This window comes from Rhinolophus ferrumequinum, chromosome 10, assembly GCF_004115265.2.
Source record: "Rhinolophus ferrumequinum isolate MPI-CBG mRhiFer1 chromosome 10, mRhiFer1_v1.p, whole genome shotgun sequence".
Lineage (NCBI taxonomy): Eukaryota > Metazoa > Chordata > Mammalia > Chiroptera > Rhinolophidae > Rhinolophus > Rhinolophus ferrumequinum.
In genome coordinates, this window is record NC_046293.1 from 13,198,402 (window position 1) to 13,222,479 (window position 24,078).

Genomic DNA, 24,078 nt, shown 5'->3' on the forward strand with positions numbered 1-24,078 from the left:
GATGAGTGGAGTCAACCCAGCTGTCCCCGCTGAAACCAGTGACCGAGTCCAACCAGGATCAGCAAAGCCAGCCACGGCTGACCAGTCACTGACCTCAGAATCAAGTCCTGCTGAGGCCAGAAGAAGTTTCCAGCCTTCTCCTCGACTCATACGCTAAACAAGGGCACTGGGTTTTGTGTTTATTTGTAGCATCACAGGTCACTGGTACACAAGTGGAGTTGTGGACACGGTTCCAAATTCCTTCCTAGTATTACCTCATTTAATTCTCACAACAGTCCTGTCCTGTAAGAGGGCACTGCCTACCTACTCCCTGTATTCAGGGGTGATTCTGCCTCCCAGGGCACATTTGGAAAAGTCTAGAGATATTTTTGATTGTCACAGCCTGGGTGGTGGTGGTGGTGTGTGTACTACTGGCATCTAACAGGTAGTGCTGCCAGACATCCGGTGACACAGGAAAGCTCCCACAGTGAAGAGTTATGCAGCCCAAGCTGTCAATCAATAGTGCTGAGGTTGAGAACCTGATCTAGAGACATGGTTCCTGAGAGAGTAAACCAATATGGAAGGGACTATATTGACTCGGCTCACCATTATAAGCCCACGTAGAGGGGTTGGCAGACGGTAGATATTTAATAAGTATGTGCTGAAGGCGTGAATAGACAGTTAACTCTCAGAGTAATGAAACTAACGGCAAACATTTATTGAGAGCTTACAATTTGCTGGGCACTTTACAAACGCATTTCACATGCATCATCTTGTTCAATGCTCAGATTTCCTTGAGGCAGGTATTATTATCACCTGCAACGTACAGATGAGGAGATGGAGACAAGAGAGGAAGTCACAAAAATTCACACCTCACGTCAAGGGCAGAAGTAGGAACTGAGTCCTGGTAATTCAAGCCCTGAAGGCTCCTTAACCGTGAGGATGGCACTGCCTCTAGCCAGACGCCATTAACCAGAGGGTAGGTGTTTAACCTCACAGGCATGCTTGGTGGAGGAATTCATGCTTGAGATGCAGAAGCTAATGTGGATATGTGGGTCTGCTGTCTGCCTTCAGACCTTTTCTACAGTTTTCAAAGCTTGTAGGTCTCTCTCTTATAATGAACTGGATGCTCAGACGTTGGTTGGTAAGTGTTCCTTGAGATGACATTCCTGCTGCTTTATTTAGATGCTGAATCATCCTTCTGAATGCTCTAATATTCTGTCCTTTAGACCAGAGATGCATTTGAACTTGTTAAATGTGGAGTGGTGGTGTGATCATGAGGCAATGCTGACAGGGCAATGGTGGAATGAGCTGGAAGATTTGGATTTGAGCTGGGACTCCCCAACCTTTCTGAATATGTGACCAGGGTTGGGTCACTTGACCTCTGGCTTTAGGTTCTTCATTTTCAAAAGGGGATTTATGACTCCTGCCACATAGACTTGTTGGTGGGAGTCAATGGAATATGATTTATGGCGGGGCTCTTCTCATCCGTCACACTCAGAGGAGGCAGGTTAGGGAGGTAGCTAAGAGGGGGGGGTTCTGGAATATGCCGCTCACTAGCCACCTGCTGTTGGGAAAGTTATTTAATCTCTGTGCCTCAGTATTCCTATCCGTAAATGGGGGTCATAATAATAACCAATAAGCTATTGTTGGGATTAAATGAGATAATACATGGAGTGTTCAGAATGCTGATGGTAACCAGCCCTCACTCAATGCTGGTTGTTATTATATATGTAAACTATTTATCATTATTATTCTCCTTTTCAATAACTTGTATCCAGTGACCCATGTGTGGCCAGGTTGTGATAAGAGGAGTTGACTGTATCTTCAGAATCTAGCTCAGCTAACTGGTCTGTTACCTTGAACTCACTGACATCATGTGCTAATTCACTGAGTCAATAGCCCAACTGTCTGCATAAACACCTTGTGCAACCAACTCAACAACAGTAAAACAACTTGATTATAAAATGGGTGAAGGATCTGAATAGACATTTTTCTAAGGAAGACACATAGATGGGCAACAAACACAAGAAAAGATGCTCAACATTACTGATTGTTACAGAAATGCAAATCAAAACCACAATGAGGTATTACCTCATAGCTGTTAGAATAGCTATTATCAAAAAGACAAGAAATAAGTGTTGGAGAGGATGTGGAGAAAACAGAACCCTCATATACTGTTGGTGGCACTGTAAATTGGTGCAGCCACTATGGGAAACAGTATGGAGGTTTCTCATAAAATTAAAAAGAGAACTACCATATGATCCAGCAATTCCACTTCTGTGTTTATCTGAAGAATGTGAAAACACTAACTCGAAAAGATACATGCACCTCCATGTTCATTGAAGCATTATTTACAACAGCCAAGATATGGAAACAACCTAAATGTCCATCAACAAATGGATAAAGAAGATGTGGTACATATATACAATGGAGTATTGCTCAGCCATAAAAAAAAGATGAAATATTGCCATTTGGGACAACATGGATAAACCTTAAGGCTTTATTATGCTACGGGAAATAAGTCAGACAGAATAGGACAAAAATCATATGATTTCACTCATATATGGAATATAAAACAAAAAAGAAACAAAGGAACAAACAAAATAAAAAACAAATGCAAAGATACAGACAACAGATATTGTGGTTACCAGAGGGGAAAGCAGGTTGGGGGGAAGGGTGAAATGGTTTAAAGGGGGTCAACAATATGGTGACAGATGGAAACTAGAATATTGGTGGTGAGCACACTACAGTGTATACAGATATCGAATTATAATATTGTAATGCAGGGTCTCAGCTCCCACTTCCCGCACAAGACCGCAGGATATGGTGAGGCCAAAAAGGAACACCAATGGAGCCATAGATAGGGGAGTGTGGGGACAGAGCCCCAAAAAGCAGTTTCCAGGCTCTCGGCCTCACATGGAGAGGTGCTGGCTCGGGTAGTGGATGGCCATCAGCTGTGGCTAGTTGGCCGTCAGCTGTAACTAGTGAGCCATTAGCCATGAATATAACTGCCGTGGCTGGGGTAGCAGAAGAGGAAAAAAGAAGAAGGAAGGGGGAGCTAGCAAGAAGATGGTGGCTGAGCCTGCAGGAGGCGCAGTGAGGGTTGAGAATTGTGTTGCTCCTGGTTCCTGTGTCTCCAACCCAGCCGCCAGTGAGAGTATAGTGGTGTGACTCCCCTACCTATGGCTCCGTGGGTGTTCCTTTTTGGCCTCACCATGTCCTGCGTTCTTGTGTGGGGGGCGGGACCGGAGACCCCGCCAGACGCCCCGCACGACACATGGCGAAGTCGGCAGGGTCCCCTGCACTACACATGGCGCAGCGAGCAGGGTCCTCTGCACTACAGGAGTCATACCACTATATTCTCAATGGCAGCTGGTCGAGACACAAAAGCAAACATCTGCCAGTACCCCAACCAGAGGACTTCCTGCAACCCCAGTCTTGCTGGCGGACGGGAGAGACACAGGAAGTAGGATCAACATGGTCCGCAATCCACAATCTGCTTGCTAACCGCACTCACTAGCCGCAATCTGCATTCTGCTTCTCTGCCAACCAACCAATCCCCTAGCGTAGCCACGGCAGTTATACTAGTGGCTAATGGCTAACTGGTAACAGCTGATGGCCAATTATTCACAGCTGATGGCCATCTACTACCCGAGCCAGTACCTTTCCACGTGAGGCAGAGAGCCTGAAAACTGCTCTCTGGGACTCTGTCCCCACAAATGTTGTACACCTGAAACTTATATAAGGTTATTAACCAATGTTACCACACAATAAACAGTAATTCTTCCAAAGTGCTTGAATAAAAAACAACCAACCATGTGCAATCCTGTGCAAGTCAAATCATCTCTCTGGGCCTCAGTTTCCCAAGCTACAAAATGAGGGGAATGGACTAGAAGCAATCAGGCCGTGCTGTGCATTTAGGACGGGGACACACCAGGTAATTCTGTGGTCTGCGAGTGCATGGAGACTATATACCAAACATTTGCCTATCTGCACATAGCTAACTATTTATAGAATTGGGACTAGAACTCATACCCTAGGCCAATGTTGACAAACTTCAGGCCTATGGGCCAAATCTGGCCCAGCACCTGGTTTTGTAAATAAAGTTTTATTGGAACACAGCCACAACCATTCATTTACATACTGCCTGGATGCTTTTGCACTACAATAGCAGAACTGAGTAGGTATCAAAGGGACTGTATAGCCTTTGTGAAAATACCAGGGGTGCCAAAACACATATACAAGTGGACACTTGGGTCAACGTTGCTCAAGCAGGAGTTCGCCGTCATCAGAAGTGTCTGGACGCTGATGGTACCCATTTGAGCACCTCTTGTAATTGCAGAAGTCAACTGTGACTTGTATTCATCTTTTGTTATCCATATATATTGAGTATTATAATTTTAATAGTTTTTTCCTTTCTTAAAATGTGTATCCATTTTTTTTGGCACCCTCTGTATTTATCAGGCCCAAGTTTGTTGATCCCTGCCGTAGACTATAATTTTTTCCAAGGGCAGAGACCATGTCTCACTAATTTCTTATTCTGATGAATACAATTCCTGGTAAATAGTGGGTGCTCAATAAACACTAGTGAATGCATCCCGTGTGTTCCAAACCTGTGTTCTTTTCATCACGGCGCACTGTTGAGCTCACTGTATTAGCTTAGATTCAGTCTGATGAACTAGCTCGTTCTTTTACTCAAGTTGAAAGATACCCTGAAAGGGCCATCAGAAGCCTCAGGGCCTCTTTTGTTATAACTGAATAGTTCAGCACAACTTTACTAGTTAAAGGATGGAGAAGCCGTGCATTTGTGGGCTGGGCTTCTCATCTGTGAACACTAATTCTATACCACTAATAACACTATCTCTCACTGAGACAGACAGCTGTAGCACAGAGGCCTTGCTGACTTTTGGAACATGGTTGTTAGCGTCTAAAATGCCTGCGTTTCCTGGGGTTCCAAACCGAGTGTTGGTTTCTTTCTTTTCCTTCTCTTTTACTAAATCAGCCTCAGTTTGCAGCACAGTCAGTAATGGAATCCACATGGCGGGCCATCATAAGCGGGGGCTCCAGTATCCACAGCACAGAGGAGGTAGAGCACAGAAAGGGCAGGGGTGCTGGCATCGCCCCCTTCTCCATGTGTATATCACGAAGGGCAGACGTTTGCATTGGCAGCACTCCAGGATGTAACCTAGGAAGCTGACGCTGCTGTCTGCAAGAGGCAAAGCTCTGGCTGCAAAGGTACAAACATGACAGAGACATTTTGCTGCCATAGGTGTTCTAAGCCTGTAGCACAAACATGCTCCCAGCTGGGGCTCATGTTGCATGGGGCTGCATTAGTAAATAACAAGATAGCTACAGAAGCTGCCTGCTGAGAGAGAGAGAGAGAGAGAGAGAGAGAGAGAGAGAGAGAGAGAGAGAGAGAGAGAGAGCGCGCGCGCGCCTGACTGTAGTTTTTTATTTACTGATGACCAATCAGAAAATATTTTTTTTGAGTATCAAGGATTATTGAAAATATTTCAAACATTTTTTTAGGCCAGACAGTAAACACAAGGTTGAGAACCTGTGCTTTGGAGTGAGATAAATCGAGGTTTATGTTTCTGGATATGTACCCCAAAGAACTGAAAGCAGGGACTCAAACGGGTATTTGTCCATCCATGTTCACAGCAGCATTATTCACAATAGCCTAAAGGTGCTGCCCAAATGGACAGATGTCCATCGATGGATGAATGGATAAACACCGTGTGGTATAACATACAATGGGATATTATTATTCGGTCTTAAAAACTGTAATTCTGACACATGCTACAACATGAATGAATCCTGAGGACATTATGCTAAGTGAAATAAGCCAGTCATTTAAGGACAAATACCATGTAATTCCACTTATATGAGATTCCCAGAATCGTCAAATTGATAGACAGAAAGTAAAATGGTGGTTTCCAGGGGCTGGGTGGAGAGGGAAATGGGGAGTTGTTTAATGGGTACAGAATTTCAATTTGGGAAGATGAAACATTCTGGAGATGGAGGGTGGTGACGGTTGCACAACAATGTGAACGAATTTAATTCCACCGAATGGTACACTTAGAATTAGTAAAAATGGTAAATTTTATGTTATGTGTATTTTACCACAATAAAAAGAGATATAGCTGTGCGACCTTAAGCAAGTTACTTCACCTCTCTGTGCCTGTTTCCTGATTATGACATGGGACGAATGATAGCATTTACGTAAAAGGGTTGTGGTAAGGATTAAAAAAGATGGTGCAGCAAGGCTCTTAGCACAGGTGCCTGCACATTGAAAGGGCTCACTGGCTGTTAGCTTAAGACAGAAAATGACATCTCAAACACAACTTGATTTTTCACAATGAGCAACGAGAGCGTTCTTCACATCGGTTGTCACTCTCCAGAGCTGTGGAGGTGGGAGGCAAGGATACTGAGCTCCAGTTATACAAAAGACAAGTTTCTGTTTGTTTTAAATTAATTCCTGACCTTATTTCATTGTTTCTTCCTAGTAAATGTTAATCCTCCAACCTGAGCACATGAAACAAAATGGTCCCAGTATCCCCACTTGTGGAATGAACTGGGGGAAATCAGAGGTTCCTGCAAAATGACATGAAGACTGGCCTTAGGGTCTGAAGTCGCCACAGTCACCCTGAGACCTTGTTCAAAATCTACAGAGGGTGCCCCCCCAAAAAGTGTAACATTTTAAGAAAGGAAAAAACTGTATTAAAATTGTAATACTCATATACTGATCACAAACAATGAATACAAGTCATGTGTATACCTGTTTTTGGCATCCCCAGGAGATTCCTGGGTCCCACTGCAGGCAGTGCTCACTGGGGAGCGGGTGCTAAACAGAGATGCGAACTCTCTCCAGGTGATTCTGACTGGTAGTCAGGTGTTGGATTTACCTCTCCATGGATCTCTCTAGTGTTGACAACCTGTTCTCAGCCTTGGCCACATCCAAGAATCACCTGGGAAGCTGGGAAAAACACCTGTTCCCACACTGCACCCCAGAGGTTGATTCAATTGCTCCGTGATAGGTCCCAGGCATGGAGATTTTAGGGGAGCGCCCAGGTGACTCTCCTGTGCAGCCAGTGCTGGAACCACGGCTCTAGAATAGCAGTCCTCTCCCTTAAGCACGCACCAGAATCATCTGGAGGGCTTTGGAAGCCACAGATGGCTGGGCCTCACTCACCCTGAGTTTCTGATTCTGTAGGTCTGGGGTGGGGCCCTAGAATTTACATTTCTAACAGATTTCCTGATGAGGCAGATGTTGATGGATCGAAGCCCACGCTTTGAGAACCATGGTTTCAGAACCTTGCTACTCGATGTGTGGCTTAGACCAGCCGAAGAGGCTTCCCCTGGGAGCCTGTAAGAAACACAGAGCCCAGGGCACACCCCGGGCAGGCTGAGACTGTCTGCAACGTGGTTCACGTGCACGTTCGAGTTTGAGAAGCACCATGTGAGAACAGCTCTGCTTTGAGAACTTCTGGGTTCCTGCTTTCACTGTATTCTGGAGGGAAGGGACGGAGGGAAAGGCAGCTTCTCCAGAGGAGGAAGCAGACGTTGGGAGGAGTGCAGGCGGGTGAGGCTCTGTGAGCAGGCTCCAACTCAGTGTATCCACGAAGGAGAAGCCTTGCTCCTGTGAGTGCACAGTGTCCGCTCGGCAGTGACAGTGGGCTGCCTACCTTGGCGTGGTTGTAAATATCCACACAGTTGTCGGTGCTGATGCCTTTTGCACAGATAATCTCACAGTGTCGCTGCAACGCCTCCAGCTGGAAAAATTTAGCCGCAGACAGAAGCTAAAATGCACAAAAAGAGCTTGTTAGAGGTTGAGAGGGTAAGAGGAAAGGAATAACAGTGCTGAGAAAAATCCTCATCTTCCACAGCAAAGGGACTGGAAACGGTGTCGGTAGGTCACTTTCAAGCACGGAGGTTGACACTAGAGGAATAAGACACAGTGATGGAACGACTGTAGGGGAAGATGACAGAGGGGAGGGATGCGGTGGAAGTGAACCAAGTTCACGTCGATGATAGCCGGAGGTCAAGTGAAAATGCCTAAAATTGTTCTGTCCAGAAATAAGGGTGAATGATGTTCTTTAGCAAGATGGATCGCGACGTGGCTCGCTCCCTTTGTTCACCTAGTATCCACTCAAATATCAGCTCTGAGGAGGAGCCTCCCAGACCACCTCACCTCAGGTCGCCCCCTCCATCACCGTCTGTCCCCCTTACCCTCTCTTTCTCCTCCTTGCAGCCCTTCTCACACCAGACATATCATGCCTGCCACCCTCCCCAGTCCCGGAAGGCAGGTATCTCTGTCCGTTTGCATCACTGCTGCATCCCAGCCCCGAGTATGGTGCGTGACCATGGCAGATGCTTAACAGATGTGTGTTAGAAGAGTGACAGGCTTGGGGGAGGGGAAGAAAAAGCTAAAGCAAGGATTTCAGAGTAAGAAAAGGATTAACGGGCCACACAATGGGAGTCTACAGCCATTAGGCCACCCACTATGTGCCACACACTGTTCTCAGCACCTTAGACACACAGGAACTCTTAAAATCCTGACAACCCAACGAGGTCGGTATCATTACCTCCATTTTATAGGTAAGGAAACTGAGGCTCAAAGAGGTTAAATAACCTGTCTCAAATCGCACAGCTCAGAAGGGGCAGAGCCTGGATTTAAACCCAGTCTGGCCCAGAGTCCATGTTTTAACCACTGAGTGGGTTCACCTCGTGAACTGATTGGGTTCTGACATCTCAGACCAGGCAGGTACCCTGGACATCAGACACCTGAACGAGGTCCTGGCGGTTTGATCCAGATTATGGGAGTGATTTTGGCTTTGGGTTCAAAGCTCCCAGCTTTGAGTAGAAAAACCAACAAGGGTTCTCCTTTTAGGAAAGAACAGAGGAAATCTTGACCTTGGACAGAAAAGAGCAGAACAAGCGCCCCCGGAACAGGATGAATCACCAACGGCTGATGGCAAACGTGACAGCCGAGGCGCCATGCTATGGGAGTGAGGGATGGTCACCATGCATGAGGCCAGAAGAGCTTGTACCTGGCTCTCGGCATCTGGTCAGCGGACAGCGCTGTGATCTGAGGAATGTTTTCAGACAATAGAATTCTCTTACAAATGACAAGGGGCAGAAGTCATCAAGGATAGTTCCTGATGATGATATTTCAGCTCCCAGCTGTGCTTGGAGCCTCAGACTCGTCAGTAGATTTCCTTTACTTTACCTTCCAAAGCCAGTAAAATTGGGATTGAGCTAGAGCACCGAACACCCCAGCCTTCCAGAGGGTGATCAGAAGCCTTCTGTTTGAGTCAAGCAGGATTCCAAAGCCTGCATCCAAAGGAAAACCCAACACAGGTCCTCCAGACCTGCCCACGTGTGCTGGTGACCTGATTTACAGAGGCGCCCCCTCCCCCAATGACAGGCGGAATTCCTTACCTCCATTATCTCATTGTTTTTAATGAGAAGTGACTCTGGGCCCCCGTAGTAGAGATACTGCATGACCAGCTGGAAGAAAGGACACAGTAAACAGAGGATCAGTGGCACACACAATCATCTTCAAATCTTATCAAAATCAAGTCATTCCCCTAGCACTTCTCTTATAAAGGCCAAACCAGTATCAGCCACCATAATAACTGCCCCGAACATAGGGCCTCTCCATGTATAAAGCGCTTCTCCATCACGTAATCTCATTGACTCAAGGTTGAGCCGTGGACTTGACATGCTGCTCCTTAGTGGAGGCCCTGCGGCTAATGGAATTTAAATGGGGCTGTCCCATGCCCCCTTCAGACTCTGCCAGCACAAGGCTTTTCTGCAAGGGGGCGAAACGAACCATCATTAGGCTGAACGTCCTGTTTATGGAGTTGTTTTCCTTGGCAGCTGTCAACCTGCATGACGCAGGGCTCCACAGCCTCCTGGAGGCCCCAAGGCCAGGTGCAGCCTCAGCTGTGTCTGGCTCCTGCCTGCCTGTGATGTTGAACAGTCTTGGAGGGAAGGAAACTCAAAGCAGTCTCATTTAGTAAAATGCTTCTGTCAGCATGGAAGTGAAGTGAACAGGCCCCTGGGACCCTCTTGCTGGGTTGAGTTCAGTCCGACTAGGCCTATTTCAAGCCACAAATGAGGCTTTTTTTTCTTTAAATGGGGAAGGAGGCGGGTAGAAGGAATAGTCCCTGGGGCCTGCTCAGTCTTCCCCATTACAGGAGCTTGAGGCTCGTGTGGCCGGGAAACCTTCCCCAGTCGAAAGCAATTACAGGCCTTGATTCTCCTGGACCGCGCCTTCCTGAGAAGGCCACTCATTCAGTGAATCTGCTGAATTTGTTGAGAGACATGGCAAGTCAGGTTCTTGTGAGGGAACCTCCCCAACCAGACCCCAGCCTCATGGTGTACGTGTCCCGTTCCCGAGCACTCAGAGAGCTGGGGACACAGCTGCTGCCCTCAGGCCTGGGTGACTTTCAGGGAGGGCCGAAGGCCCCACAGTAGGGAGGCAGTTAAGAGACTGGGTCTGGGGGTCAGCCAGGCCTGGGTCTGAACCTCAGCCCAGCAGTGAAGATCAGCTGGAGTGTGGGCCACTTCTTTCACTTCTCTGAGTCCAAGCCCTGTCTGTAAGGTGGGAGAAGAGCTACTTGGAGGGGCAGCGGGAAGGTTTCAGAAAGATGATGTACAGCAATGGTTCTCAGAGGCGATGCACCAGCATCACCTAGGTTCTAGCAAGAAACGCAAGTTCTCAGGCCCCATCCCAAACGTACAGAACCAGGAATTCCAGGGGTGGGGCCCAGGAATCTGCATTTTAACAGTTTTCTGTGTTTTAACAAACATCCCTCCCTGCTCATGACCAGCTTTGCTTCTTGCTCATCTCTGAGTTGTCTCATCAACCCTCTTAGAGTCTCCTGAGGGCTGGCCTGAGTCTCACCCCACTCGTGTACTCTTTCCAGGGCCGTGCTTCCAGAATTGCACCAGACGAAACAAGGTCCTATTCAGAATCCTATGAACTTCATCCCCAGGATACCCACATTGGCTTATTAACCCTGGCTGGTGGGAGGACAGCGTCAAGGGACCGCAATCACCCCTGCAGGCCTGCCCTGTATGGATGGAAGCAGCCCACCAGGACTCACGCCCTGGATGAGACTCGGAGCTCTAGAAATGGGCGGCAAAGACGGCTTGGGGGTGGTGGGGAATTTCTATTAGCTGCAAGGATGTCTTTGTGGGGCAGGCCTTATGAATCCGGCATGAAGGAAGGTGGAAAAGAGAAGAACACTGCTGTGCCCCCTCTCTCAGAGATGCCACATAAACCAAAACCCATCGTTAGCGGTATGGACTTCCCCCAAATGGAAAGAGACATGGTAATGTCATCTGGCCTTCACAGAGAGATCTTTCTTTCCTAGTTATATACATTAGGTTTATGTTAGATTCAGATCAATGTTAAAATGATACTGGATTCCCCCAAGTCCACCAGTTCCCAATCACAATGGTCTCAACCGCAGTTCTGGGACTTCACACCTACTCCCCGCGCCCCCAGATTTCTTAAGCCCTAAGTCTTCCTATGGCTCACTTCTCCGCCTTCAGTATTTCGGCTAACACCTCATCCAGGAAGCCTTCCCCAATTTCCCTGGTCTGAGCTGCCCCAGCACGTTGGCTCACCCCTCTCTCACACACCCCACATTATACTAATTAATTACTCAGTTACTCCCTCTGGACCGAGTCCCCAGGAGAGGGCGATCCTTTATCCTGTGTCCCCAGGTCCCAGCACAGTGTCAGGCGCATAGCAGGTGCTCAAGTAATGCTGTAGGGATGAATGGATGGTAAATGGGAAGAGCGGTGTGAGGAGGGGGCCAAGAGTACAGGGGACTTATGATCGGGTGCAGTGGCTAAGACTGGAGGGAACCACCTGTCCCCTGCGGCCACCGCCAGTGTTCCAGGCCACGGCAGGGGCTCACCTGAAAGATGGGGTACTTCACATAACCAATCTCTATGCAGGTGCTGTCATTTGTTGGTTTGCTGGAGAGGAGCGCTTTGAACCTGAACAAGAACACAAAACGAGAGAGAAAAAGACTCACCAACACATCTACAGCTTGCAAGAAACTCAGCTCTTTTATCTCTTCTGACTCTTGGCATACAATGATGACACATCCAGATTTCTTAATTTAATCCCCCTCCCTATACGATTCCATAATCCAACATGAAGTTAAAACGCAACTTGAAAAAAACAACAACAGTGTTTATTTCTCAGGCAGGTGATTAGAAAAGAAAGAATGCCTTCTGAAACCCATTCCATCTTGCAGGACCCGTCACAAAGGCTGGCTCCTTCATGGAGTCATGGAGTCATGAGCTCAGGCTTCACTCTGGTGCCCACACAGCCCTACAATCCTGTTCTTCCATCTCCCAACAACCTTTGCTCCAAGAGGGAAGGGACTTCCACCATTTGTGTCTCTGCTTTATTCTCAGAGCCCATACCAGTCTGGACCGGATGCATGGTGGGTGTTGAATCAACATCTGTTGATGACCTAATGATATCCCTATGGCTGACCTTCTGTCTGGGGTTTTAGATGCACTTTTCTGCCACCGACTAAACTATACACTCCTTGACGGTAGAGACCCTGTCATTGGAATACACTGCTACTCAATATATTTAAGAATAAGCTCTCTGGGATTTTTAAAATTAAACTTTTAATTTTGAAATAATTACAGATTTACAGAAGAATTGCAAAGATACTATGGAGTTCCTGTTTACATTTCCCTCAGCGTCCCCCAATGTTAACTAATGTTAACTAACTACACAGCCATGGTCCCTTTGTCAAAACTGAGAAACTAACATCGGTACAATGTTGACTTGGTTCTTCTATGGTGTTGCATCCGAGAGCTACGCAAGGGACCACATATTTTTCTTGTGGTGGCAAAGCAGACATCTGGGGTTTGTATTTGGTTATATGGGGGGCACTGTGGATGCCAGGATGCTTTTACGGTTCATGAAGTGCTGGTCACACACATTCCTTAGCCAACTTCCCGGAAGTGGATTCCTCTTCTGGGTCCCCAGTGCCCTCAGCCTCTGCTCACCTGGTGGCCTGTCTCCTCCTCCTCTCAGCATCAGTCTCTCCTCTGCCCAGCTTCACTGATACTGTTCAGCTCCTTGGATAATGGGGTTCTAAATGGTCAACCCCATCTCATCTCAAATCGAGAAGCCGAGAAAGGGCAGTGGCAGAGCTGGCAGGAGGCTGTTATACTGTTGTCAACTCCACAGTTAGGGGAAAGTAAGGTTCAGAACCTGTGTACACGTATTTTGGTGGCTTCGGCCAAAGTTTCCTGGTATTTGGAGAGCAGGCCCATCATGGCCGCTGTGTATGAGGTTTCAGGTTGTTCACTGCACGAGGCAGTTGGCTGAGGGAGCTAAAATCCAATCCATGCTCTGTTCACCACGCTCTGCCCCACACGTGCTGTGTTTACCTAGACAAACAGGCCCTTTGGCTATGTCACACAAAGGTGCAACTGTTTACGCTGGTGGCAGCCTGTATTGATTTTTTGTTTTTATTGTAAGTAAAAAAACACGTAACAAAATTTACCATCTTAACCATGTTTAAGTGCACAGTAATGTTATGTATAATATACCATGTTTCCCCGAAAAGAAGACCCAGTATTATATTATGTTATATTATATTATACCCAGTATTATATTACATTACATTATATTGTATTACATTATATTATGTTATATTATACCCGGTCTTATAGTAAAATAATTTATTATTACAAATTATGTTATTTATATTAATTTATATGAATTTTTGCTCCAAATGGTGCATTAGAGCTGATTGTCCGGCTAGGTCTTACTTTCCGGGAAACACGGTATTCACATTGTTGTACAATTCATCTTTAGAACTATTAAACACTAACTGCCCATTCCCTTGGCCCCCAGCCCCTGGCAACCACCATTCTACTTTTTGTCTCTGTGAATCTGATTACTCATATAAATGGGATCATCCAGTAGTTGTCTTTTTGTGACTGGCTTATTTCACTTTGCATAACATCCCCAAGGTTCAGCTGTGTTGTTGTAAGGGTGAGCAATGCCCTCCTTTTAAGGCTGAATAATACGTGTATATACCCCATTGTGTTTCTCCAGTCATCCACGGATGAACACCTGGGTTGCTTCTACCTTCTGACTACTGTGAATAACGTTGCTGTGAACATGGTGTACGAAAGCCCTGTACACTCTTGAATCCTTGATTTTGAGAAGGGAATCTGCCAGTCTAGAGGAGATACCACCAAACTTGAACTTCAGAGAATAGGAATAGCAGAAGCCACACTCATAATTCAGCTGCTTTCCCAAGCGATGACACATACCTTGGAGAGGCTGTAAATAACAGCACTTTGTGAGCATAAAATGGTCTTCCTTCTACCAGAAAGGTGACATCAGACATTTCTTTATTGTTGAGGAAATGAGGATCTAGAGTAGGAAAGGGAAAAACGGAAGCTTTAGCAGAGAGAAGAGTGAAGTTTAGATTCCTCTTTTGGAAAGTGCCACTAAGAGCTGACGGGATAAAATGCTCCCTGGGGACACAGTGAGCAAACAGGAGCTAGCTCAAAGGAACGCTCAAACCACTGAAATTGGTTTTCATAGGAAACCTTCGTAGCTTATTCGTGATTAGAAGTAGCCCTTCCCCACAGAAGACTCACTCATAGCCTGAGTTCAGACAACTTTCAGGTGTAAGCGGTAAACACCTGCCCTCTTTGCCTCTAAGAATGTCACCCACCTCATCTTTGCTCCTTCTCAGGCCCAGTGTCCTTCCTGCCTGATGGAATTGGTTGAGAAAAGCTGTCCCCTTACAGCTGTGTTCCAGGTGATTCGAAATCCAAGCCCTTCTTTCCCTGGGTGAGTGGCCAACAAGCCACTCCCCCACCCTCGTCTCCAATAATAACAAAGGAGATAAAACGAGTACGTACTGAGCACTTACGACGTGCCAGGCGCCGTGCAAGCTGGCACTGACACGTGTAAGCTCATTCAACCTGGGAGACAGGGGCCACTGGCAGGTGTTGAGCTGAGACAACTGAGGCACACAGAAGTTAGGGTGACTGGCGGAAGCCAGTGGCAGGTGGAGAAGCCAGGGTTTGAACGCAGACGTTCTGATGGGAGGGGCTGCTTTGTTCAGCACCAGCATCCTCTCATTTTAGCCATGCAAGCCTCGGGCTGCTAAGGTGGCCGTTTGTCCTCTGCCCTGCACTTCTGCCAACACCCCCACCTCTACCCCTACCAGGCTCCACCTTGCTCAGTCTCTAAGTCTGTCCCAACAGAGGCACGAGGGCAAGGTGGCTGTGACTTCTGGTGGGGCTTCCTCTTAGGTCACCCACCCTGTTAGTTCACTGGAGCTGCGTGCCCCAGGATGGACCTGTATGAGTCTCTAAATTGAAGATTATTCAAGTTCCTGAGGCTGGGGACCCCCCGCATTCCCAGCTCAGGTGAAAAAGAGCAAAATGCTCTCATCCCTGCAGATGGCACCGCCATCTACCAGTTGCCCAAGCCGGGGATCCAAAGGCAACAGGATACTCTCCTCTCCTGGGCTCACTCAGATCTAGACCACCACAAACACTGTCCTTTCGTCCTCCTAAGTGCTTCTCGAGTCCATCCCCTCTGCCACTGCGCTCCCTAGAGCTACATTCTCTCCTGTCTGGGGACCTGCAGGAACCGCTGTGGGTCCTGCCTTCCACTCTTGGTCCCCTCAATCAGAGTCACCCTTCCTAAAGACAGATCTGACCCCACCCCTCCTCTGCTGTAAACCTTTCAAGATCTCCCCAGTGCTCTGAGTCCAAACTCAACAAAGCTCCTGTGACTGGCAGCTGCTGCCTCTCCCATCACAGGCCCATCAAACTGCATGGGTGCTTGAGCCTCTGTCACCTCTGGGCCTCTGCACAGGCTGCTCCTTATACTTAGAACACTCTGGCAACACCTTCCAAACCTGGCACACCCCTACGTGGTCTTCCACCTTCAGCGCACCCTTGTAGCCATGCCTGATCTCTCCACCCATCCCAGGCTGACCGAGCGTCCTCCAGCCGTGCTCTTGCAGCACCTGTACTGTGTCTGGTGTCACCTCATGGCTGCAGTGTACCCACTCTATTTGTCTGCCTCTCCCTGCACCCTGCACGCTCAGGAAGGCAGGACCTTGCCTGGCCTTTTCACATCCTTTCCTCTGTGTCTAGCACAGAAAGATGGTAGAGTATGGAGTAAGGGTGTGGGGCTTGGAAGCCAGAAATCTCAGCTGTGTGACCTTGGGCAAGTTATTAAACCGCTCTGTGCCTCAGTTTCCCCTTCTGTAAGATGGGAACGGTAATACCCATTACACACCTACATGGTACAGTTGCAATGAGCATTAAATGAATTAATTTATGTAAAGCACTTAGCAAATTGGCTGACACTCTGTCTGTAAATAAACATGACCATTATAGTAGATGCTCAATTAATTTTTTTTGCATGAATGAAAGAATGCTTGACCCTTGCTTCAGAGTCTTGTTCTCGGAGCCTGCTGAGGACATCAGGCCCCTTCTTAGCCTGGGGACCTGCTTGCCCTTCGTCAGGGGTTCAAGGTCTGTCCTGAAATCAAACTCGAGCTGCTTTGTACGACTGGATTTAGGCTGTCCTAACCCATTGAAGGCAGGCCAACCCCTTGGATTCCTGGGGGCCATGACTCCCCAGCTGTTGGGCCCACCCTGTCTGACTGGACCTTGGACCCTGGCCTGGACCCATTTCTGCCCAAACCCTGCTGTAACTTGGACCCAGAACTGGCCTTCGTGGATGGTTCTTCTTACTCAGCCCTCAGAGGTGGGACGGCCCCTCCATCCTGAGCTGCCCCAGATGGTGGTCCCGGTGGTCCTTCTCTCTTCTCTGTCAGCTCGTGTAACTACCTCACCTCTTCCCATGAAGAAGTTTTAATATAAATCATCAAAAAGGCACAAAAAGTCAAAATCACCTGTAATCCCCAAACTTCTAGAACTATCCAGGTAAAGGGAAGAGAGGCTACAGGGAAAGGGCTCAGAGTTGACTAAAACTCACTTCGCCACTTGCTTTAAAGACTGTTAACAATTTGGAGTGACTTTCTCCCTTGTCTCAGCAACCTGCCTCCCTCTGCTCACTGTCTCACTCCCACTGTGTACCTCCAACCAGAGCACACACCTGTTTTCCAAATTGCTACTCCTCCTCCTTTTCGCTCTTTTTTTTACATTCTCTTGCAGAATTCATTGGGATGGCAAGAGGATAATATACTACAAAAAAATCAGGCATGTGCCTACCAGTTTGCCAGAGTTCCTGCCACTCTCTAATGTTTCACAGTGAGCCCGTTTCACTCATTTGCAGTACCTGCCTGGCTCTCTAGAGATGCCAGTTTGGGACACTCGTCACTGATCATTCTTATCTTTCCCTTAAAGCAGGTCCCTAAAGAACCACTATCTGGCAAACTATAGTTATCCTAGCTTGAAATGCCATATTGAAGATGTAAAATACTCCATGCTCTATATTCCATTTATTAATAATGATATATTCTGCCCTTTTTCTTTCATATTGTGAGCTTTGAGGCTCTCAGGCTTGCCTTCCTTCTCTTGTGCTAACCTTTGGAATTCCAAAGCTTGGCAAGACAAAACAAAACAGAAAACAAATACCCTTCCCTTAAAGATGCTGATGAAAGAAATCTCAGTAAGTTCTGGAGGAAAAAAAATGGTCCCTTTTCTCCTATAGTTACAGAAAAGCAGACTTTTATGCTGTGCCATTAAAACAGCCCTTGCAAATATTTGTTCTAACAAGGGTGTCTTGTAAGACACCTAGATGTCAGAGAATTGCTATGTCTGTGAGAATATACCCTTCAGTCTCTAACATCTATTAATATGATTGGTCTTTATAATTTGTTGTGCTTACAACATTTTAATTATCACCTATTTTATACAAGGTGGGAATACTTGTGGTTTTGGTACATCCTGCTTTGCCCACAGAATGGGTGGAGAGAGAGACAGACAACCTTTGACTCAGCTGCTAAGTGTTTCATTTAGCCAAAAAAGTTGTGTCATTTATATGAACCCGTTATTCATGACAGGAACAAAAACACTTTAAAACGGTTCCATGAATTCAGCCTTTTCACTCATTTAAACTAGCGCACCTGTTTCAAAAGTAATGATTTTGCTAAAGAGTAGAATTTTCAGATGCTCCTATTGCTCAAACATTTCCGTCTTCACAAGAAAAGGAGCTAGGAAGTTGGAAAGTTCCCCAACCTTCACTGTAAAAGGAATCCCCTCTCCTGAATATTTCATAACTCCCCAGGCAGCAAGGAGACAGGCCCTGCAACTGACAGCTCCTGTTTCAGGTTTCAAGGCAGCCGAGTGTTTTTTTTTCTCCTCTGGACTGATCAGCGAGGCTTCAGCAGCCCCAAGATCCTCTGAATGAAATCAGTGCCTGATGGAAAGGTTTGCTCCTGGAAAATGCCAGAAGCTGGGACCGCAGAATGATGGAATCACAGCTTCGGGTGGACCTGGGTTCAGGTCCTGCCCCGCCTGATCCGATACTGCAGGCTCTGCAGAGCCTCCCTTTCTTCAGCTGTGACAGGATGACTGCAGTGCCTGCCTCCTGGGGGGTGGGGGTGGGGCGCGGGGGCTTGAGAGAGGGTTGGTCAGGCGCTTGGCTCAATGCAAGTGTCCAAGAAGAATGGAAAGTGGTTAGCACTGCCAGTCTCCTCAGCTCAGGTGAGTTCCCCCGGGTGTGTGTGGGGGGACGGGGGCGGTACTTGTTCCTTCATCCTCCTAGTTCCTTACAGAAGGACCCCATTTGAGCAACACTGCTGGCCAGTCACTGTCCTCTGCTCCTGCTTCCTCAGGCAGGAAGAGGGACATCTGAGAAGGGAGAGGAGAGAGGGGCAAAGCTGCCATGCGCAGCTCAGCCTGCTCTTGGAATCCACCTGCCTGCAGGGCTGGGGAGGCCTTCTTGCTGTCACTGCCTATGACTGTGGGAGAAAATCCCTCAGTCAGAGGAAGGAGGTTATCAGTGAGTCTCCTTGTCCCTCCGCCTCAGGTACGTTCTCCAGTTTGACCACGTAACAAAGGTGATATCCTGATCTCCCCCTGCTTGACTCCTGTATCTATCTTGTTTGTCCCTGAATAACCGCCCCCCCCACCCTTCTTTTATGGAGTTTGCTTCCTCTGCCTCCTCAAATCACAAAGCAATAGCTCACTGAAGGGCAGGGCCAGAGAAACACTCACCCAAGCGTGAGGTCTGCTTCCGTTTGATCTCCGTGAGCTTGGGGATGGGGTAGGGCCCGTAGCAGTGAGTGAAGATGACACACAGCTGCTGGCTGATCACTTCGTTCTGTGGAAAAGAAAGAACAGCTCACCTTGCTGGCGGCTGTGCACGACCTCATCCAAGCTGTTGCCAGGGATGTGTCCCCCCAGGCCAGAGGAGGCCACAAACTCACAGCAGGTTCCAAGAGAAATTGCCCTGGACATCACATATTCAGTTTGCCCTGGCAAGCCCTGGCTTGCTTGCTCTGTTTGTCTGCTATTTCTAGTGGGTTCGTTGGTGAAAAATTAATTTGTAATTAAAATCCTTCCCTCTTGTCCTACTCATTTACTCTCCATTGGAAAGCAGGTTTTGGAACTCATGGAATGGAAAATAAGTTTCCACCTCAAATATTTATCAATACTCCAAAATTCTGGAAGCAGCTAATTATCCTGGAGATACCAGCAGGAAACCCTTTTGATCTCGTGACTGTCTCCATCACCAAGGCACAAATGGTCCTGATTCAGCTTTCTTATGAATTTGATTCTGGCGCTGAGGGATTTCTGCATCAGGAGTGCTCAGCTGAAGCACTTTCTCCAAAAAAGGGGGGAGGAAACAGTTGTGCCATGCAGAATCACAGCTGCCACTGATTATTGCTCAGGGACGAAGGAGCCTGTTTCCGATTGATCCCCATTCTTCATGGTTTTGTCTCTTCCCTGTGGGGGCCCAATGCTGTCCCCAAGCTCCCTCCAACTGCAGGTGTGCAGGAGAGCCACGTTTCACAGCACTTGGATGCCTTTTATTGCGAGAAAGGGGGTTGGAACTTGGGGCTCAAAAGGGGGGTTCGATAGACAGTTGTAATGTATTTTAAAAAGTAGGTTACAACACAGTTTGTAGCATGTATTCTGGGAAATAAAACCGTATATACGTATTTGGATTGACAAGTATTTATAGAAAAAGGTCTGGAAGAATACAGTAACTACCTTTGGGTGGGATTATGTTTTCTTTGTATCTATATTTTCTACAACAAACAAATATTGCTTTTGTGATAAAAACAACAAATATTCTATTTGATTTTAAAGGATGGGTTTGGAACAACTAATGATATCAGTGGTTCAAGCTATTCATCACTCTAATTCTTTGTGTTCCCAAAGCAGAAGGATACAGCTCAGCACATGAAAAGAAAATCCAACCCTTTGATTAAAGTGGATGAGATCCCAAAAGGCACCATGTCACTTCAGACGGGATCCACAGAGGTGCCTAAGGGGACGCAATCATACTGCATGGAAAAAGGGACTCTGCTTTCAAAGACGATGCCTTATAAACAGAGGGTCTTAAATGCTCCTGTCACTTCATGCAAAGTGACTGCCTGTCTCCTGGCTTCACAAGTGGTTCTCAGAGGGTGGTCCCCTTATCAGCAGCGTCAGTATCACCTGGGGACCTGTTAGATCCCATTCCGGACCTTCTGACTCAGAAATGCTGGGCGTGGGGCCCAGCAATCTGTATTTTCACAAGTTTTCTGGTGATTCTGATGCTCCCTTGGGTTTGGGAGCCCCCGGTTTCATGTTCTGAAATTCTGTCTTGGGTTTGACCTGGGCTGGGGGCTGTAAATCGTTTTCCTCTGCTTTAAGGCGTTGCCGCTGAACCATGCTCAATGGACCTGCAGCAGCAGCAGCAGCGTCACGGTGGAGAGTGCAGAGATGCAGACTCTCACCTGAGGCCCACTGAGCCCAAAGCCACAGCAACGCGCTCTGCACGGGAGTCCCAAGCATGTTCGAGAAGCACTGTGTGGTAGGCAGAATTATGGCCCCTAGGAGACTGCCCGCCTTAATCCCTGGGACTGAGTATCACGAGAAATCCCGCTTGTGAATATGTTACCTTGCAGGGAAAGGGGACTCTGTAGGAGTAATTAAAGTTACTCATTAGCTGACCTTAAAGAGGGCGATTATCCTGGTTTACCTGGGTGGGCCTCAGAAGCAGAAAAGGAATCCAGAAGAGAGGAGGGATGTTTTACACCTGAAACTAATATAATATTGTACATCAACTGTAATGGAAAAAAAGTTTAAAAGATGAGGGAGGAGAGGAAGTCAGAGGGATTAGAAGCTTGAGGACTTGGTGTGCTGTTGCTTGAAGATGGAGGGGGCCACGTGGCGAGCTTCAGAGGGAAAGCAGACCACGATACTAGGAAGAAAATGTGACCCCCAGCTGACAGCCAGCAAGGAAATGGGACCTCAGTCCTACAACCACAAAGAACTGCATTCTACCCAAATCTGAATGAGCTTGCAAAGGATTCCTCCCTAGAGCCTCCAGAAAGAAGCACAGCCTTGCTGACACCTTGATTTTGGCCCTGTGAGACCCTCACCAGAGAATGCAGTAGACACACTCTGCCTGGACTTTTGACCCATGAAAACCATGAGACAACAAACGGGTGTCGTCTGCAGCCTCTGAGTTCTGGCGGTTTGTTACTGTAGCAATACAAAGAACACTAATACACCTCGTGTGGCATGAGCCTCAGGGACACTACATTTCGTCTCCCTGAGACCCCTGAGTGCCAGACACTGTGGACGCTCAACAGGTACTTGCAGATCACAAGATAAGACAAGGCTGTGCTCTGCAAGATGCTCTGTGCAGACTGATGAGTAGCGCTGGTCTCACTCATCTGGTCCAGGGTTTGTCTTGTGAGCCTTGCTGGTGAGTCAGCCCCGTTTCATCCATTCAGGATGAAGGAATGAAAATCCATTTTCTGGACTTGGTGGCCTCTGAGAAGGACCTGAGCAGCCAGTGGAGCTTCTGTGGGGCTTTTTAATTTTTTGGGGGGGGTGGTGGTGGTGGTTTTTTTTTTTTTAAAGATTTTATTGGGGAATGGGAACAGGACTTTCTTGGGGAACAGTGTGTACTTCTAGGACTTTTTTCTAAGTCAAGTTGTTGTCCTTTCAATCTTAGTTGTGGAGGGCGCAGCTCAGCTCCAGGTCCAGTTGCCGTTGCTAGTTGCAGGGGGCACAGCCCACCATCCCTTGTGGGAGTCGAGGAATTGAACTGGCAACCTTGTGGTTGAGAGGATGTGCTCCAACCAACTGAGCCATCTGGGAGCTCACTGGTAGCTCAGCTCAAGGTGCCGTGTTCAATCTTAGTTGCAGGGGGCGGAGCCCACCATCCCTTGCGGGACTCGAGGAATTGAACTGGCAACCTTGTGGTTGAGAGCCCACTGGCCCATGTGGGAATCGAACCGGCAGCCTTTGGCGTTAGGAGCCCGGAGCTCTAACCGCCTGAGCCACTGGGCCAGCCCCGGTGGTGGTTGTTTTAATTCAATTCAACATTACTTAAGCATCTAGAAGGTGTCCTGCTCTGTGAAAGGAGCTGTATTCAAGGCAGTTAAAAGCAGGCAGGGCAAGACCCCTCCTCTCCAGGAACTCACAGGTCAACCTCACTTACTAACTTTAATATGTCACCTGAGAAAGTAAAGACAAGGTCTGGCCACGTCAACTCCAAATGGACAATCCTCAAATACTCAAACATTATCTGGGAGGAGCATAACTGCCCACTCCTAAGCGAGGACTGTCCATAGAGACTTGATTTCAAAGAGCACTGCAGTCTGGAAACGGGGGGGGGGGGGGGTCAGGCGGGTAGTGAGTTTGTGATGGAGAAACCTGATAAACACTACCTCAGTCAGGTGATCAATGGTGATAATTCATATTGATAGAATGTACCTTTGACACCATGTGTTGAGAATGGCACTTTACCTCTGTGATCTTCCTCCCCAAAACCCATAGCCCCAGTTTAATTATGAGAAAAACATCACATATTCTCCTAGAGGGCATCCTACAAAATATCTGACGAGTACGCCACAAAATGTCAAGGTCATCAAAAACAAGGAAAGTCGGAGAAACTGTCTCAGCCAAGAGGAACTGGGTCCTCAGGACTCGGAACTGTGCGGCCACAGAGAACTAAACGGGAATGAAGCAGAATCCTTAATCCCAGTTACCAGGAGACTCTCTAAGATGGAGTCCTGTGGATTTCAGGGCTGACATCTTTCCTCTCATTCTCTGCCCCTCACTCCTCTCCTAAAAAGATACCAAATCACTTTCTTTCCTTTGCAAAGGAGTGCTAGGACTGTCCCAAACGTCCTTTACAGGTGGTTTAGGCAGGGGTTCTACACAGGTAAAAACATGGACCAGATGGAGGGGGGCCCAGTCTTGGTTCCTCGCATACTAGCTCTGAGACCTTAGGAAAGTTACTCAGCTTCTCTGAGCCTCGGTGTTCTCTTCCAAAGTGGATTTAAAACACCTGCTTGGTGAGATTGCTATGAGGGTTCAAAAAGATAATGCATCACAATATACCATTAGCTTGAACGAAAGGCAAGTGTCAATATTTGACCATTTTTGAACCCCTGAAACAGCAATTTCCCATAATTAAAATTAATCTCTATTTTTCTAGATTCTAAAATGTCATAGAATTACTAGCAGCTTTTAGGAAGAGAAAAAAACTCAATGCAATAAAAATACACATCCATCTTTAAGATCCATTTCAAATTGAGAAATGCAAAAAGGTGAAAAAAATTGTATCTCAGAATCAAGAGAATGTGGAATTACTGTTACTTTCCAGGTTCACTGACAGTGAATTCTTTGCCTCAATCCATCATCAACAGCGGTTTGTCCCTACAGACGGGCCAAATACGCTGGGCTGACTTGTGAGCAGTGAGCCCCTCTCTGCTGGAGCACACCTGGAAAAGGTAGAGGTGGGAAGGTTGTACGGCCCCAGAGGGATTCCCTGAGGTCAGCACATAGCCCCGAATCTGTCACAGACCCCAGTGAAGTTGTGTACAAGATGAACTTGAACATACAATGAACTTGAAGTGCTTT

General features: G+C 47.3%; 1 protein-coding gene across 3 annotated transcripts in view; it reads right to left on the reverse strand.

Annotated features, from left to right (window-relative positions):
- The window catches only part of ABTB3 (ankyrin repeat and BTB domain containing 3), a 281,036-nt gene that overhangs the window by 2,624 nt on the left and 254,334 nt on the right, over positions 1–24,078 (reverse strand). For all 3 annotated transcript variants that reach the window (XR_004424216.1, XM_033118603.1, XM_033118604.1), the window contains 5 exons: positions 19,204–19,309; positions 14,317–14,419; positions 11,919–12,000; positions 9,424–9,492; positions 7,668–7,781 (listed from right to left, as the gene is read on the reverse strand). Coding sequence is in view for 2 of the 3 variants with exons in the window: in XM_033118603.1 (XP_032974494.1) it covers positions 7,668–7,781; positions 9,424–9,492; positions 11,919–12,000; positions 14,317–14,419; positions 19,204–19,309 (474 nt within the window). In the remaining variant the exon portion in view is untranslated. The remainder of the gene's footprint in view (positions 1–7,667; positions 7,782–9,423; positions 9,493–11,918; positions 12,001–14,316; positions 14,420–19,203; positions 19,310–24,078) is intronic.